Source organism: Raphanus sativus, unplaced genomic scaffold (assembly GCF_000801105.2).
Source record: "Raphanus sativus cultivar WK10039 unplaced genomic scaffold, ASM80110v3 Scaffold1904, whole genome shotgun sequence".
NCBI lineage: Eukaryota > Viridiplantae > Streptophyta > Magnoliopsida > Brassicales > Brassicaceae > Raphanus > Raphanus sativus.
The window spans coordinates 2,172-18,607 of NW_026617213.1; the positions used below are offsets into that span (position 1 = coordinate 2,172).

Genomic DNA, 16,436 nt, shown 5'->3' on the forward strand with positions numbered 1-16,436 from the left:
TTGAGTTCATTCTCTTGATCAAAGTCTCTCATCTATCCATCAATCATCCATCCGTGAGTTCCCATCCACAAAACCATCTATCATCACCCTTTTACCATTCCGCAAACACCCATCAAACCATCAAACCATTGATCCAACCTTCAAAGATCAGGGAAAGTGAACCATATTACAACCAGGGTTCTATCAGGTGGTATCAGAGCAGATTGAAGGCTCGTGATCTAGGGTTTGTTTCGCAAAAACTCTTTAAATTCTTCTCTCTTTCGTTTTGGGAACCTCGATTGATCTCTGTGAAACTCCATTCTCTTATCTATCTATCTAATATTGCGGGGGGGCCAACCAGTTAAAAAAAAAAAAAGAAAGATCAAAGTATCTAAGAAAGCTGAAGAGAAATCCAGCTAGACTGAAGAGAAATCCAGTCTCTGGTGGTAAAGCTCCCTGCCCATTAAATCCCTTAATACTGTCTATCTCTTTCTTTAGTTGGGGTTGGGGTTTTGTTCTTTGAAGCATTGATCTTTGTTGACTGCTGAGCTCTTGGATTCACAAAGAAACTTCACCACAAAGTTGAGAGAAACACTTGAGAGAAATACTTGTGAGGCTTCAACTATAATACTTGTGTACTTACTTTTCTTGTCGAGTTTCTTAACAGGAAGTCATGTCTGAAAGTGATCTGGAACGAGAGGGAAGACCAGCAGCTAGACTGGATAAAACTCAGATGGATGCCTTGATAGCTACTCTTATGCATGAGATGGATAAAAAGCTTGAGTTTGCTGGGGTTACCCGTTCTACTAATGATGTTTTGGGTAATACTTCACAGGTTAGGAGAGCAGCTAGGGAAAAGAGGAGAGGAAAACGACCTACCGTTGCTAATGATCTAGACTCCTCTTCTGGACGTAGCACAGATGAAGATCGAACAGAAAGGTCCATCAGGTCAGGACGTGCAGCTTCTCAAACCAGATCAGACCGTGCAATGTCTCAAACTAGACATACTACTCGACGTGCACCAAGGGAGAGACCTGATGATCGTCTTGGGAACCTTAAGCTTCGGATACCTGTCTTTGGAGGCACTAGCAATCCCGATGACTATCTTGATTGGGAGAAGAAGATTGAATTGGTGTTTGACTGCCAAGACTATTCGGAAAAGAAGAAGGTGAGGCTTGCTGTAACTGAGTTCAATGGTTATGCGTTGCATTGGTGGGATCAGATTGTTACTTCAAGAAGGAGGACTGGAGAAGCACAAGTTGCATCCTGGTATGAACTCAAGACTCTTATGAAGAAACGCTTTGTGCCAAGCTATTATGGGAAAGATGTGCATCAAAAACTCAGAAGGCTTACCCAAGGCACGAGGGGAGTAGAGGAATACTATCAGGAGATGGAAACTCTTATGCTTAAAGGTGGTGTAGACGAGTCAGCTGAAGCTACCATGGCTCGCTTCCAGGCTGGGTTAAGCAGAGATATTCAGGATCGCATAGAGATGTATGAGTATGAGGATATCTTTGAGTTGCTACACAAGTCTATCCTCATAGAGCAGCAACTAAAGAGAAAGCATCCAACCAAGGGTTCCTATGGCAACAACTACAAGACGTCCACTACCAAGGATGAGAAACCAATTGTGAATGCAAAGGAGGAACTCAAGGGATATCAGCGTGATGATAAAGGAAAGGCACCAGCAACCAGAGCAAGAGATGTGAAGTGTTTCAAGTGTCATGGTTTTGGACACTATGCCAATGAGTGTACCAACAAGAAGGTGATGCTACTTTTGGATAATGGTGATATGATATCTGAGGAAGAGAATGTTGATGCCTCAGAAGAAGAGTTGATAGACTATCCAGTCCGAGGTCAGCTCCTGGTTACAAGAAGATCCCTTCAGGTCCAATCCAAACCAGAAGACATAGATCAAAGGGAGAATCTCTTTCATACTCGTTGTACTGTTTATGATAAAGTTTGTAGCTTGATTATAGATGGTGGGAGTTGTACTAATGTTGCTAGTGAATCTCTTGTAGCAAAGCTTGGATTGAAAACAGGAAAGCATCCTAAACCTTACCCACTTCAATGGCTGAATGAAGGAGGCGAGTTGATGGTTACTGAACAAGTAATGGTTCCTATAACCATTGGGAGATACCAGGATGAGATAGTGTGTGACGTTCTACCTATGGATTCCAGCCACATCCTCTTAGGAAGGCCCTGGCAGTTTGATAAAAGAGCAATCCATGATGGTTTTACAAACCGCCATTCTTTCACCCACCGAGACAAGAAGATTGTTCTAGCTCCCTTATCTCCACAAGAAGTGCATGAGGATCAACTGCAGCTAAAACTCCGACGCCAAGAAGCCAAGAAAGATTCAACTGAATCACATAAGATGGGGTCTAATCTTATGGCCAAAAACAGTGAGGTTAAGAAAGCTTTCTTTCTTAAACAACCTTTACTTCTCTTTGTTTTTAAAGGTGCACTAACTGCTTCTAACCTTGCACCGGAGCTTCCGAAAGATCTTCAATTCATCTTGCAGGATTATGGTGATGTGTTTCCAGAAGATAGTCCAGCAGGTCTGCCTCCTTTCCGTGGTATTGAACACCAAATAGATCTGGTTCCAGGCGCCTCTCTTCCTAACCGGCCTGCCTATAGGACCAATCCAGATGAGACCAAGGAGCTGCAAAGACAAGTGGATGAGCTGATGGAGAAAGGGCACATCCGAGAGAGCATGAGTCCATGTGCTGTGCCAGTACTTTTAGTGCCCAAGAAAGATGGAAGCTGGCGCATGTGTGTTGACTGCAGAGCCATTAACAACATTACTGTGAAGTACAGGTATCCTATTCCTAGGCTCGATGATATGTTAGATGAATTGCACGGTTCTTGTGTGTTCTCTAAGATAGATTTGAAAAGTGGTTATCATCAAATTAGGATGAGGGAAGGGGATGAATGGAAAACTGCTTTCAAAACAAAACATGGGTTGTATGAGTGGCTTGTTATGCCATTTGGGCTTACGAATGCACCTAGCACTTTCATGAGATTGATGAATCATGTTCTAAGAGCTTTCATAGGTCATTTTGTTGTAGTATACTTTGATGATATCCTGATCTACAGCAAAAATATGATTGAACATGTTAATCATTTGAAAACTGTTTTAGAAGTGCTTAGGAAGGAGTCTCTTTTTGCTAACTTCAAGTGATACAAGCCTAAGCTGTCAAAGGCTCACAAAATTTCTGAATAAACAGATCTTAAGCGAAGGGATAGATATCAAGATGTTGATGGATCGAAGAGCACCACAAAGGCTGCGTAAGACCTTTGATACAACTCAAACACTCAAGATCTTGGAGGTACTGGTCTCAACAAGACAAGAGAAACAAAGTTTTACAAGAGAAAACTTCAAAGGGAAACAAAGGTTTCATTTTAATTCAATATTTCAAGTCTGAATACAAAGAAGCAAATGCAAGAGCTTTTATAAGCTCGACCAAGGCTGGTCAAATACAAATAAATCACCATAAAAGAAAATAATAATCAGAATAAATCATAACTCAATCAAAGGTTTGATTGGTATGACCATTATTGCTTGATCTTGGCCAAATAAGGAGATGTGTGGAGGTTCCTTGTATCTGGACAGCTTGGGGAGGTAAGTGAGCTGTTTTGGAACCAAATTAATCACTTGGAGAATCTCTACCACGAGCTCATCAAGCAATAGCAAGATATGAGGTGCCTTGAATGTGAAATGTTCCAAATAAGGCAAGTCGAGAGCTGGTTTGACCGGTTTTGGGAAATTGATCATATCTCCTAATTTCCTTGACCAATTCTCTTGATTCCGGGCTTTCTGCAAAGCTGAGAAATCCCTCTTGAAGCCCATGATTGTTTCTGATGAAGACTGCTTCATGTCTGGGCTTGAATCTTCTTCTAAAGCCTGGTACTCGCAGATGGACGGGCTAGAAAACTTATGACTTGTAAAATTCATAACGTCTTGCTCCATGAATATTATGGCCCGATTCCAATTGAGTTGGACTTCTTCTTGAGTGTAGAATCCAATAAAATTGGCCTCGTGATTAAAACCCTCCTGGTTTATAAGATATGTCATTTTTAGTGCACATATGTCCTGGTTAGCGCCTTGGCTGGTTTGGTAAGGTGTTGAGTTGACCATCTGATTGGCTTCTGGTACAGCTACGGTTTTAGATATTGCTTCAGCTTCTGGTTTAATGACCACATCCTCAATGTTGACAGTTGATATGAGAATATCATCAGTTGATATCAGGACTACATCATTCCCTCTTTCTTCAAAAAGTTTTGTCCTCAAAACTTGTTCATGCGACATGGTGAGGTCACTTGAATGTTGTTGGACCGCTTCTTGTGGCTCCTCCTTTTCAGTGGGCACTTTTGGTGGTGGAGACTCATCTGGTGGATCAGGCGGCTCAGGCTCTTTGGTGGCAAGCTCAATTTGGACTGCTCGTTGAAATAGCTCTTCTAAATCACAGCATGTGTATCTTCGTAGGTAAACATGTATCTCATCTCTCAGTCCATTAACAAACTGATCCAAGACATCCTCATTACTTACTCCTGGATTGAGCCGAGTGCGGAGGTACTTGAACTGACTGTGATACTCCATGACTGTTTTATCATCTTGGCAAAGCGTACGAAACTGCCTCCGGATTTCATGATACCGATCACGTGGGATGTATTGCTTCCTCAAGAGATTCTTCATCTCATCCCAAGTTGGTTGTCGCAAATGTCCAGAAGTATATTGGCTCCACCAATCTTGAGCGTGGTTGATGAGTTGATCAGCTGCAATGAACACCTTCTCAAAATCTGGACGGTCACAAAGGATGAAGAACTCATTCATCTTGTGCTCCCATTCAAAGTACTCATCAGGATCTGATCCTCCAGTAAAATAATAATCTTCTAACTTTAAGAGATTCCAAAGATGGCTCGCCATTTCTTCTTTTGGTTTTTTTTTTTTTTTGAAAGAAACTTAGAAAAAAAAAAACAGAAAAGAAGCAAAGATGAAAAAAAAAAAAATTTGTTTTTCCCAATTTTTTTTTTTTTTTGAGAATAGAATGAAAAAGAAGAAAGCAAAAACACAGAAAGATAAATGATAGGAGCTTTTAGCTCTGATACCAAAATGATACAAGCCTAAGCTGTCAAAGGCTCACAAAATTTCTGAATAAACAGATCTTAAGCGAAGGGATAGATATCAAGATGTTGATGGATCGAAGAGCACCACAAAGGCTGCGTAAGACCTTTGATACAACTCAAACACTCAAGATCTTGGAGGTACTGGTCTCAACAAGACAAGAGAAACAAAGTTTTACAAGAGAAAACTTCAAAGGGAAACAAAGGTTTCATTTTAATTCAATATTTCAAGTCTGAATACAAAGAAGCAAATGCAAGAGCTTTTATAAGCTCGACCAAGGCTGGTCAAATACAAATAAATCACCATAAAAGAAAATAATAATCAGAATAAATCATAACTCAATCAAAGGTTTGATTGGTATGACCATTATTGCTTGATCTTGGCCAAATAAGGAGATGTGTGGAGGTTCCTTGTATCTGGACAGCTTGGGGAGGTAAGTGAGCTGTTTTGGAACCAAATTAATCACTTGGAGAATCTCTACCACGAGCTCATCAAGCAATAGCAAGATATGAGGTGCCTTGAATGTGAAATGTTCCAAATAAGGCAAGTCGAGAGCTGGTTTGACCGGTTTTGGGAAATTGATCATATCTCCTAATTTCCTTGACCAATTCTCTTGATTCCGGGCTTTCTGCAAAGCTGAGAAATCCCTCTTGAAGCCCATGATTGTTTCGGATGAAGACTGCTTCATGTCTGGGCTTGAATCTTCTTCTAAAGCCTGGTACTCGCAGATGGACGGGCTAGAAAACTTATGACTTGTAAAATTCATAACGTCTTGCTCCATGAATATTATGGCCCGATTCCAATTGAGTTGGACTTCTTCTTGAGTGTAGAATCCAATAAAATTGGCCTCGTGATTAAAACCCTCCTGGTTTATAAGATATGTCATTTTTAGTGCACATATGTCCTGGTTAGCGCCTTGGCTGGTTTGGTAAGGTGTTGAGTTGACCATCTGATTGGCTTCTGGTACAGCTACGGTTTTAGATATTGCTTCAGCTTCTGGTTTAATGACCACATCCTCAATGTTGACAGTTGATATGAGAATATCATCAGTTGATATCAGGACTACATCATTCCCTCTTTCTTCAAAAAGTTTTGTCCTCAAAACTTGTTCATGCGACATGGTGAGGTCACTTGAATGTTGTTGGACCGCTTCTTGTGGCTCCTCCTTTTCAGTGGGCACTTTTGGTGGTGGAGACTCATCTGGTGGATCAGGCGGCTCAGGCTCTTTGGTGGCAAGCTCAATTTGGACTGCTCGTTGAAATAGCTCTTCTAAATCACAGCATGTGTATCTTCGTAGGTAAACATGTATCTCATCTCTCAGTCCATTAACAAACTGATCCAAGACATCCTCATTACTTACTCCTGGATTGAGCCGAGTGCGGAGGTACTTGAACTGACTGTGATACTCCATGACTGTTTTATCATCTTGGCAAAGCGTACGAAACTGCCTCCGGATTTCATGATACCGATCACGTGGGATGTATTGCTTCCTCAAGAGATTCTTCATCTCATCCCAAGTTGGTTGTCGCAAATGTCCAGAAGTATATTGGCTCCACCAATCTTGAGCGTGGTTGATGAGTTGATCAGCTGCAATGAACACCTTCTCAAAATCTGGACGGTCACAAAGGATGAAGAACTCATTCATCTTGTGCTCCCATTCAAAGTACTCATCAGGATCTGATCCTCCAGTAAAATAATAATCTTCTAACTTTAAGAGATTCCAAAGATGGCTCGCCATTTCTTCTTTTGGTTTTTTTTTTTTTGAAAGAAACTTAGAAAAAACAAAAACAGAAAAGAAGCAAAGATGAAAAAAAAAAAAATTTGTTTTCCCAATTTTTTTTTTTTTTTGAGAATAGAATGAAAAAGAAGAAAGCAAAAACAGAAAGATAAATGATAGGAGCTTTTAGCTCTGATACCAAAAATGATACAAGCCTAAGCTGTCAAAGGCTCACAAAATTTCTGAATAAACAGATCTTAAGCGAAGGGATAGATATCAAGATGTTGATGGATCGAAGAGCACCACAAAGGCTGCATAAGACCTTTGATACAACTCAAACACTCAAGATCTTGGAGGTACTGGTCTCAACAAGACAAGAGAAACAAAGTTTTACAAGAGAAAACTTCAAAGGGAAACAAAGGTTTCATTTTAATTCAATATTTCAAGTCTGAATACAAAGAAGCAAATGCAAGAGCTTTTATAAGCTCGACCAAGGCTGGTCAAATACAAATAAATCACCATAAAAGAAAATAATAATCAGAATAAATCATAACTCAATCAAAGGTTTGATTGGTATGACCATTATTGCTTGATCTTGGCCAAATAAGGAGATGTGTGGAGGTTCCTTGTATCTGGACAGCTTGGGGAGGTAAGTGAGCTGTTTTGGAACCAAATTAATCACTTGGAGAATCTCTACCACGAGCTCATCAAGCAATAGCAAGATATGAGGTGCCTTGAATGTGAAATGTTCCAAATAAGGCAAGTCGAGAGCTGGTTTGACCGGTTTTGGGAAATTGATCATATCTCCTAATTTCCTTGACCAATTCTCTTGATTCCGGGCTTTCTGCAAAGCTGAGAAATCCCTCTTGAAGCCCATGATTGTTTCTGATGAAGACTGCTTCATGTCTGGGCTTGAATCTTCTTCTAAAGCCTGGTACTCGCAGATGGACGGGCTAGAAAACTTATGACTTGTAAAATTCATAACGTCTTGCTCCATGAATATTATGGCCCGATTCCAATTGAGTTGGACTTCTTCTTGAGTGTAGAATCCAATAAAATTGGCCTCGTGATTAAAACCTCCTGGTTTATAAGATATGTCATTTTTAGTGCACATATGTCCTGGTTAGCGCCTTGGCTGGTTTGGTAAGGTGTTGAGTTGACCATCTGATTGGCTTCTGGTACAGCTACGGTTTTAGATATTGCTTCAGCTTCTGGTTTAATGACCACATCCTCAATGTTGACAGTTGATATGAGAATATCATCAGTTGATATCAGGACTACATCATCAAGAAATGTACTTTTGGAGCAGATCACCTTGTGTTTTTAGGCTTTGTTGTTACAGCTCAAGGAATCAAAGTGGATGAAGAAAAGATCAAAGCAATCCGAGAGTGGCCTATTCCAAAGAATGTGAGTGAGGTCCGGAGCTTCCATGGTTTGGCTGGTTTCTACAGGAAATTTGTGAAAGATTTCAGCACCATAGCCGCACCACTCACTGAGGTAATCAAGAAGAATGTGGGTTTTAAATGGGATGATGCACAAGAAGAAGCTTTCCAAACCTTGAAAGGGAAGTTGACTGAAGCTCCTTTACTTGCTTTACCTGATTTTTCTAAGACTTTCGAAATAGAATGTGATGCTTCTGGTGTAGGAATTGGGGCTGTACTGATGCAGGAGAAGAGACCAATTGCTTATTTCAGTGAGAAGCTAGGAGGAGCCATGGCGAATTATCCCACCTATGACAAGGAGCTATACGCTTTGATCAGGGCCCTAGAGACTTGGCAACACTACCTTTGGCCAAAAGAATTCGTGATCCACACTGATCATGAATCACTCAAACATCTTAAAGGGCAGCACAAGCTTAACAAGAGGCACGCCAAATGGGTAGAATTCCTTGAAACTTTTCCTTATGTGATTCATTACAAACAAGGAAAAGAAAATGTGGTAGCTGATGCTTTGTCTAGGAGGTATGCTTTGCTTGCTGCCATGGAAACAAAACTGTTAGGATTTGATCAGATTAAGACTTATTATGCTGATGATCCTGATTTCAAAGTAGTGTTCAAAGATTGTGAAAAGCATGCTAGTGGGAAGTACTTTAGGTCTGATGGGTTTCTTTTCTTTGAGACTCGTCTATGCTTACCTCAGTGTTCTTTGAGAGAGTTGTATCTTAGGGAATCTCATGGAGGTGGACTAATGGGACACTTTGGCGTTGATAAGACACTCAGCACCTTGAAGGAACACTTCTACTGGCCAAGCATGAGGAAAGATGTTGAGAAACACTGCAGCCGATGCATAGTTTGCACTCAAGCTAAAGCTAAGAACCGACCTCAAGGTTTGTACACTCCTCTCCCTATTCCTGATGCACCTTGGGTAGACTTATCAATGGATTTTGTGCTTGGATTGCCTAGAACTAAGAGAGGAAGGGATTCGATTTTTGTGGTAGTAGACAGGTTTTCAAAAATGGCACATTTTATTGCTTGCAACAAGACTGATAGTGCTGTTAATGTTGCTGATCTTTTCTTTAGAGAAGTTGTGCGTTTGCATGGAATGCCTAGAACCATTGTGTCTGATAGGGATACTAAGTTCCTTAGTTACTTCTGGAAAACTCTTTGGTCTAGATTGGGAACTAAGCTTTTGTTTTCTACTACTTGTCACCCTCAGACTGATGGACAAACTGAAGTAGTTAATAGGACTTTGTCATCTCTCTTGCGTACTGTGGTTAAGAAAAACATTAAGTCTTGGGAAGATTGTTTACCTCATGTTGAGTTTGCTTACAATCATTCAGTTCATAGAACCACTAAGCATTCTCCTTTCCAGATTGTGTATGGTTTTAGTCCTTTGACTCCATTAGATCTTTTGCCTTTGCCCATTAATGAACAGACTAACCTTGATGGAAAGGCCAAGGCCGAGTATGTTGTTTCTTTGCATGAGCAGGTTAAGAAGAACATTGAAGAAAGAACTAAGGCTTATGCAAAGCAAGCTAACAAAAAGAGGCGTGAGCTGATTCTAGAGCCAGGAGACTTGGTGTCAATTTACTTGAGGAAAGATAGGTTCCCTGCTGAAAGGAAGTCTAAACTTCTACCAAGGACGGATGGTCCTTTCAAAGTGCTTGAACGGATCAACAACAATGCTTATAAAATTGATCTTGAAGGGAAGTACACTGTTAGCTCTACTTTCAATATTGCTGATCTGATTCCTTATCATGCTGACGAGTTGGTTTCTTATGTTGATCTAGATTTGAGGTCAAATCCTTTTAAAGGAGGAGGGGATGATGCACCCATGGTTGAGCTAGAAGAGAGTGATGGAGCTGAGGAGAGTGTCGGAGCTGAACTGGAGCTAAGTAGGAGTGACACTGAACCAGAAGCTGATCAGGAGCTAAGTGAGAGTGACATAGAAGATGAAGTAGAAGCAGCTCGATCCAAAGAAGAGAAGCCCATATCCGATCAAACTCAAGACCCATTCTACTTATCACAAGGGCCAATCACAAGATCTCAAACCAGAAGATTGAAGAATTCGATTGCAGCCTTGGTTTACTCCAAACCAAACCAAATCGATGATCAAAACCAAGTCAAGCTCTTTAATCATTCAGTCTTTGGTCTTGCCTAGTTTTCCTTTCTTTCTCGTGAACTACAAGTCTTAGTCTTTGCTTTGTTTTCCCATGTTGTTTTCCTTTTCTACAAATACTTTGGTTTCGATTTCAATAAGATCATTCACCTTTTTGATTAAAATCTCTCTTATCATTGTGAATCCCTTGTTCATCTTTGAACATTGATCTGCTGAGGAGTTCATTCTCCAATTGCAACTTGGCTTTGATCCTTACTTGAGTTCATTCTCTTGATCAAAGTCTCTCATCTATCCATCAATCATCCATCCGTGAGTTCCCATCCACAAAACCATCTATCATCACCCTTTTACCATTCCGCAAACACCCATCAAACCATCAAACCATTGATCCAACCTTCAAAGATCAGGGAAAGTGAACCATATTACAACCAGGGTTCTATCAAGAGGATACCTTCCTTGTTGCTACCAGTGATGATTATGTCATCAACATATACCAGTATGACTATGATACCTTCCTTGCTGGTGAGTGTGAAGAGAGAGATGGTCTTGTTGAGACTTCACAAAGCCTCTTCCGTTCAGTGTTGTGCTTAGCTTGTGGTACCATGCTCTTGGAGATTGTTTCAATCCGTAGATGGCCTTCCTGAGTCTAAGCACATTTCCTGGTTTCACCATGTCTTCAAGGCCGGGAGGAGGTCTCATGTATACTTCATCATCTAACTCTCCTTGAAGAAATGCATTCTTCACATCCATTTGCCACAAGTCCCACTCCAAGTTGACCGCAAGTGAGAGTAGTATTCTTATGGTGTGCAGTTTTGCCACTGGTGCAAATGTATCCAAGTAATCTTCACCATATACTTGAGTGTAGCCTCTTGCCACCAGTCTGGTTTTCTTCCTCTCTGGCTTTCCATTGGCTCCATACTTGATTGTGAAGAGAAGCCGGCTTGTCACTGCTTTCTTTCCTTTGGGAAGCTCACTTTCAAAATATGTTTCATTCTTTTCCATGGCTCCCATCTCTTTCTCCAACAGATGCTCCCCACTCCTCATCTTGCATGGCTTCCTCATATGTCTTTGGAATCCATTCTTGATCCAATTCGGTGATGAAGGCTTGATGCTCTGCTGGATAGTGAGCTAGTGAACATACTGCACTGGTAGGATGTGCCACAGCTTTAGCATTGAAGTAAACCCTTGTGTTTGATCCAATCTGAGGCTGGTCTCCTGTTCCTTGTACTTCTTCTCAAGGTTTGTATCTGATCAGCTTGATTGTTGTCACTTGGTTCCTCATGAGGTTCAGTGGCTGCTTGTGGTTGTGATCCCATCTCTTCTTGATCATGAGATACTCCTGAGTTCTCTTCAGGCTGAGCTTGCGCAGATTGATCATCTCCATTGCCCCCTCATGATCAGGATGAGATACTCCAACTCCTTCTACTTCTTCAGCAGCCCGAGTGGAGGTCTCCCTTTCTTTTGCTGGTTCATTTGGTAGACTGATGCCAAGTCTCTCCATAATGATTCTCAGGTTGTTAGCTCTATCAGTGGCTGACTGAGAAAGATCCTTGAGGTCATCCCAACTCTTCTCATCATAGTAGCCTGTTGATTCCATGAACTTAACATCTCTTGACACCAGGACTCTTCTAGTCTCTGGTACATAGCATTTGTAACCCTTCTGGTGTGTTGAATACCCAATGAACATTGCCTTTCTACTCTTGGCCTCCAGCTTGTTTTCTAAGCTCTCCTGGAATCAATACAAAACACACACACCCAAACACACGCAAGTGATCTATAGATGATTTAGCTTTGTTCAATACCTCATATGGGGTGGCATTGTGAAGAACCCTTGTTGGCGTGCGGTTGATAAGATAAGCAGCTGTAACCACTGCATCTCCCCAAAACCTCTTAGGCACATTGGAGTGAAACATCATGCTCCTGGCCACTTCCATTAGGTGCCTATTCTTTCTCTCTGCCCACACCATTTTGTTGAGGTGTGTAAGGACAGCTGGTTTGATGTATGATGCCGTGAGAAGCTAAGTGTTGTTTGAAGGCTGTGGCTAGTGTATTCACCACCATTATCTGATCTAAGAATTTTAATCTTGACATTAAAATGGTTAGTGACATAATTCTGAAAGTTTTTAAAGGCTTCTAGCACCCTATTCTTTGATTGCATCAAAGTGATCCAAGTATATTTAGACTTTTCATCTATAAAAGTCACGAAATACTTATGCTGCTCTCTTAGATTGTTGAGATGAAGTGATAATAAGAGAAGAGAAGAAGTGTTGAGCATATTTGGAGTTGGCACTATTACAGTAACTTTTAGTTACCACAGTAAATAAGAAGTTACTGTAATAGTGAAAGGTGAAAAGAAGTTACCCGGGCAAGTGAGAAGAGATGGCAAGAGCTTTGGACTAAAGGAGAGGCTTTGAATAGTGATCAGACCGTTGAGTCTTGTGTGAAGGAAGAGAGGCGCACATACAGCTTTGGACAGGCTGTAAAGGTCCAAAGCATGTGAGCTCTCTCAGCCATACAATTCAAACCATCCAGCCTTGCTATGTTGACTCCACATGCTTAGTATAGTAAACTGTCTAGGTTCATTTTGCGCAAACCTCTGATTCCTCTCTTTCTATATATTTGTAATCTCAGCTCATTAATAAGATTATGCTGTATGAGCTCTCAAATAGTAAAAGATGATTTCTTTGTTCTTAAACTCTTAGATCTTTGATTCACAAACCCTCTCAATCTCTTAAAACTCTTTCTAATCTCTAAAATGTCATGGTATCAGAGCCAGGTTCATTAAAAGAAAGAGTATTTCGTGATCTTTGAAGAATGTTCTTGAGTGTTCTTGAGTGTTTTTTAGTGAGCTAGATCTTTGAAAATTTGAGTTTGGGTCTGTTGGTGTTTCTTTTGAAGGACAAGTTTCAAGGAGGTTCCTTTAGGTGTTTGACAAGCACAGAAGGAGAGTCTAGCTTGCTGAGAAGCTTGGCGAGTTGTTTGGAGAGTCTTGGAGGAAGATCTAAGCTAAAGCTTGGTCCTTTGGATGGTGTTTGTGGATTGCTGAGTCTTGTGTGTTGATCTCTCTGTGTTTGCGGTTGGTTATTGATGAATAACAACAAGTGTAACAGGGAAATGGAGTGGAATTGGTCAATCTGGTTGAAGACAGCCTTGAAGAGCTGTGGGATTGGGAGAAATGGTGTAAAGGTGGGATCTTTAAAGGAGGTCACCACTGATGAGAGTAATGTAAAGGTGGAGTCTTTGAAGGAGATGGCCACTGATGGTAGTACACTGCTCAAGGGGGATTGAAGATGTTCATGAGAACAAGATCAGTCTTAGGAGAGTGTATGAGGTCAAGGAGGGGATCCTTGGAGTTAGAGATCATCTAATGGAGTTGCAACACTTGTGGGATGAGCTACAAGAGTTGAGAACTCATGTGGATGCTACACCAAAGCAAGAGGTGATAGCAAGGCTCTTGGCGAGCATGGAGTCATCTTATGGATGGCTAGTAGAGATGGTTCTCAATGGAGAACAACTTGCGGATGTAGAAGGAATGTGTGTACTGGTGGAGAGAGCACACAAGATGATGAGAGGTTGGTTAACCATGAGTAGGAGTAAGGGCTCATGGAGGCTAACCGGGAGTAGGAGTGAGAGCTTCCGGAAGAAGAGGAAAGGGAGAATGCTAGCTAAGGGGTTTAGCAACATGAGAAGGTGTAGGAAGAGAGTTGTGGGAGTATGCAACTACTCTGCCTATATGGGAGAAGGGAGCATGGTTCCAAAGAAGCCAGAAGTAGATGAGCATGTAACCAAGAAGGAATGGAGTGAGTTTGTTAAGCATATGTATGCTTTGGTTACGACCCGGAGGGATAGCTCTCCTACCAAAGCATACACATCAAACAAACCCATTATCATTGATTCTGGTGCGAGTCATCACATGATCAGTGATAGACATCTACTAAAGGATATAAAAACATCCAGTGGAGGAGTAAAGATAGCAAATGGGGACATGATTCCCATAGAAGGAGTGGGGAAACTCAAACTGTTTGATAAGGAAACTAATGCCTTCTATATGCCTCGGTTTGAATCAAACTTGCTATCAGTGAAGAGCAACGGTTGATCTAGGTTGTCAAGTAGTATTCAGGCCAGAAGAGGTGGAGTTTCAAGACTTAAAGACTGGAAGAGTCATTGGTAGAGGTGATAGCAAGAATCAGCTATACCATCTCCTTGTGACCAAGGAGTCTCCTGATCCTATGTGTTTGAGCAGTGCTGCTGAGAAAGTGGACAACATGATTTGGCATGCAAGGCTAGGACATCCACACGCTCGGGCTATGGGATTGGTAATGCCTAACATGTCATTAAACCATTTGGAGTGTGAAGCATGCATTCTAGGGAAGCATTGTAGGACAGTGTTCCCAACTTCAGAGACAACCTATGAGCATTGCTTTGATCTAGTTCACTCGGATGTGTGGACTGCTCCATGCATGTCCAGAGATAGCCAGAAATACTTTGTGACTTTCATTGATGAGAAGTCAAAGTATACTTGGCTAACATTGCTTCCATCTAAGGCAGGGTGTTGGAGGCATTTATGAACTTCCAAGCATATGTATCCAATCAATACAATGCTTCCGTGAAGATATTGAGGTCAGATAATGGAGGTGAATACATCAGCAATGCATTCAAGAGCCATCTAGCCAAGAATGGGATTGTGCACCAGACTAGTTGTTCTTATACACCACACAGAATGGTGTAGCTGAGAGGAAGAATAGGCACTTAATGGAGGTTGCAAGGTCGATGATGTTTCATGCAAATGTCCCAAAGAGATTTTGGGAGATGCTGTGCAAACTGCTTGCTATCTATCAACCGGTCCCAACAAAGATTCTGAATGATGTGTCTCCATTTGAGGTGTTGAATAAGAAGAAGCCTTTCATTGATCATCTAAGGGTATTTGGATGTGTGTGCTATGTGATGACTCCAGGAGAACTGAGGAATAAGTTGGAAGCCAAGAGTACCAAAGCTATGTTCATTGGATACTCAATCACACAAAAGGGTTATAAGTGTTATGATCCTGATGAAAAGAGAGTGATGGTGTCTAGAGAAGTGAAGTTTGTTGAAACTAAAGGGTATTATGAAGAAAGGAGTGGGGGAAAATTTGAAGGAGGATTTGTCTCAAGCTCCATCTGATAGGGCAACAACACTGAGAGTGATGTTGGAGAGGTTAGGGATAGGAGTATCCCCGGATCGAGTTCTGGAGGAAGAGAGTCTTCCAACCAGCATGGTGAAGCTGTGAGAACAACTCCTCTTGATCATGAGAGGGGGAATGGAACTGAATCTCAAAATCAAGGAGATTCAAGTCAACAACATGATCAAGAGGCGACTGCTGGGAGTAGAGAGTGGTGCTCAATCTAGTGAAGATGAGCAAAGAGAAGCTACTTCTACTGGTTCAGATACTCAGTCCAGTGAAGATTGGGGAGAAGATTCTGGTGGATCAAATGAGAGTGGTGATCAAGCTGAGGAACAAGAGCCACAAGAAGAGGAACAGGTGCAGGAGTTAAGGAGAAGCACTAGAGTGAAGAGAGATCCCTCCAACTGGGTAAACACAAGAGTGTACTACAATGCCCAGGCTGTGGAACATCCCTCTCAAGCTGTGTGTCCTTTGCAGAGTTTCCGGATGATCATGTAGCTTTCACAGTGAGCTTGGATGAGTGTTACATCCCGAGGACTTATGAGGAAGCTGTAGCTATAAAAGAGTGGAGAGAATCAGTGGCTGATGAATCTGGAGCTATGATTAAAAATGAAACTTGGTATGAGAGTGAGCTACCTAAAGGGAAGAAGGCAGTGGACTAGTAAATGGGTGTTCACAATCAAATTCTATCCTGATGGGAGAATAGAGAGGCGGCAAGTCTAGGCTGGTGGCAAGGGGATTTACTCAGACATATGGTGAGGACTATGTGGAGACCTTTGCCCCAGTAGCTTAAACTCCATACTATCAGGATTGTTACTGTCTCTAGCCTGTGAATCTTGTGGGATTTGTGGCAGCATGGATGTGAAGAATGCATTTCTTCAAGGAGAAATTGG

At 41.5% G+C, this 16,436-nt stretch overlaps 1 protein-coding gene across 1 annotated transcript; it reads left to right on the forward strand.

Annotated features, from left to right (window-relative positions):
• Nucleotides 1-652: 652 nt before the first annotated feature.
• Nucleotides 653-3,163, forward strand: LOC130504944 (uncharacterized). The gene is made up of 4 exons (XM_056999553.1): nt 653-1,159; nt 1,274-1,835; nt 2,001-2,843; nt 3,123-3,163. Exons 1-4 carry the CDS (start codon nt 653-655, stop codon nt 3,161-3,163), a joined length of 1,953 nt encoding a protein of 650 aa, XP_056855533.1.
• The last annotated feature ends 13,273 nt before the right edge of the window (nt 3,164-16,436 follow it).

What these genes read in the sequence shown, in the direction of transcription:
- LOC130504944 (XM_056999553.1), top strand. Translation starts at nt 653, where the DNA reads ATGTCTGAAAGTGATCTGGAACGAGAGGGAAGACCAGCAGCTAGACTG. An exon ending in AGAAGAAGGTGAGGCTTGCT is followed by an intron (nt 1,160 to 1,273) that starts GTAACTGAGTTC and finishes ACTCTTATGAAG; the next exon opens with AAACGCTTTGTGCCAAGCTA. An exon ending in TATGTTAGATGAATTGCACG is followed by an intron (nt 2,844 to 3,122) that starts GTTCTTGTGTGT and finishes AAACTGTTTTAG; the next exon opens with AAGTGCTTAGGAAGGAGTCT.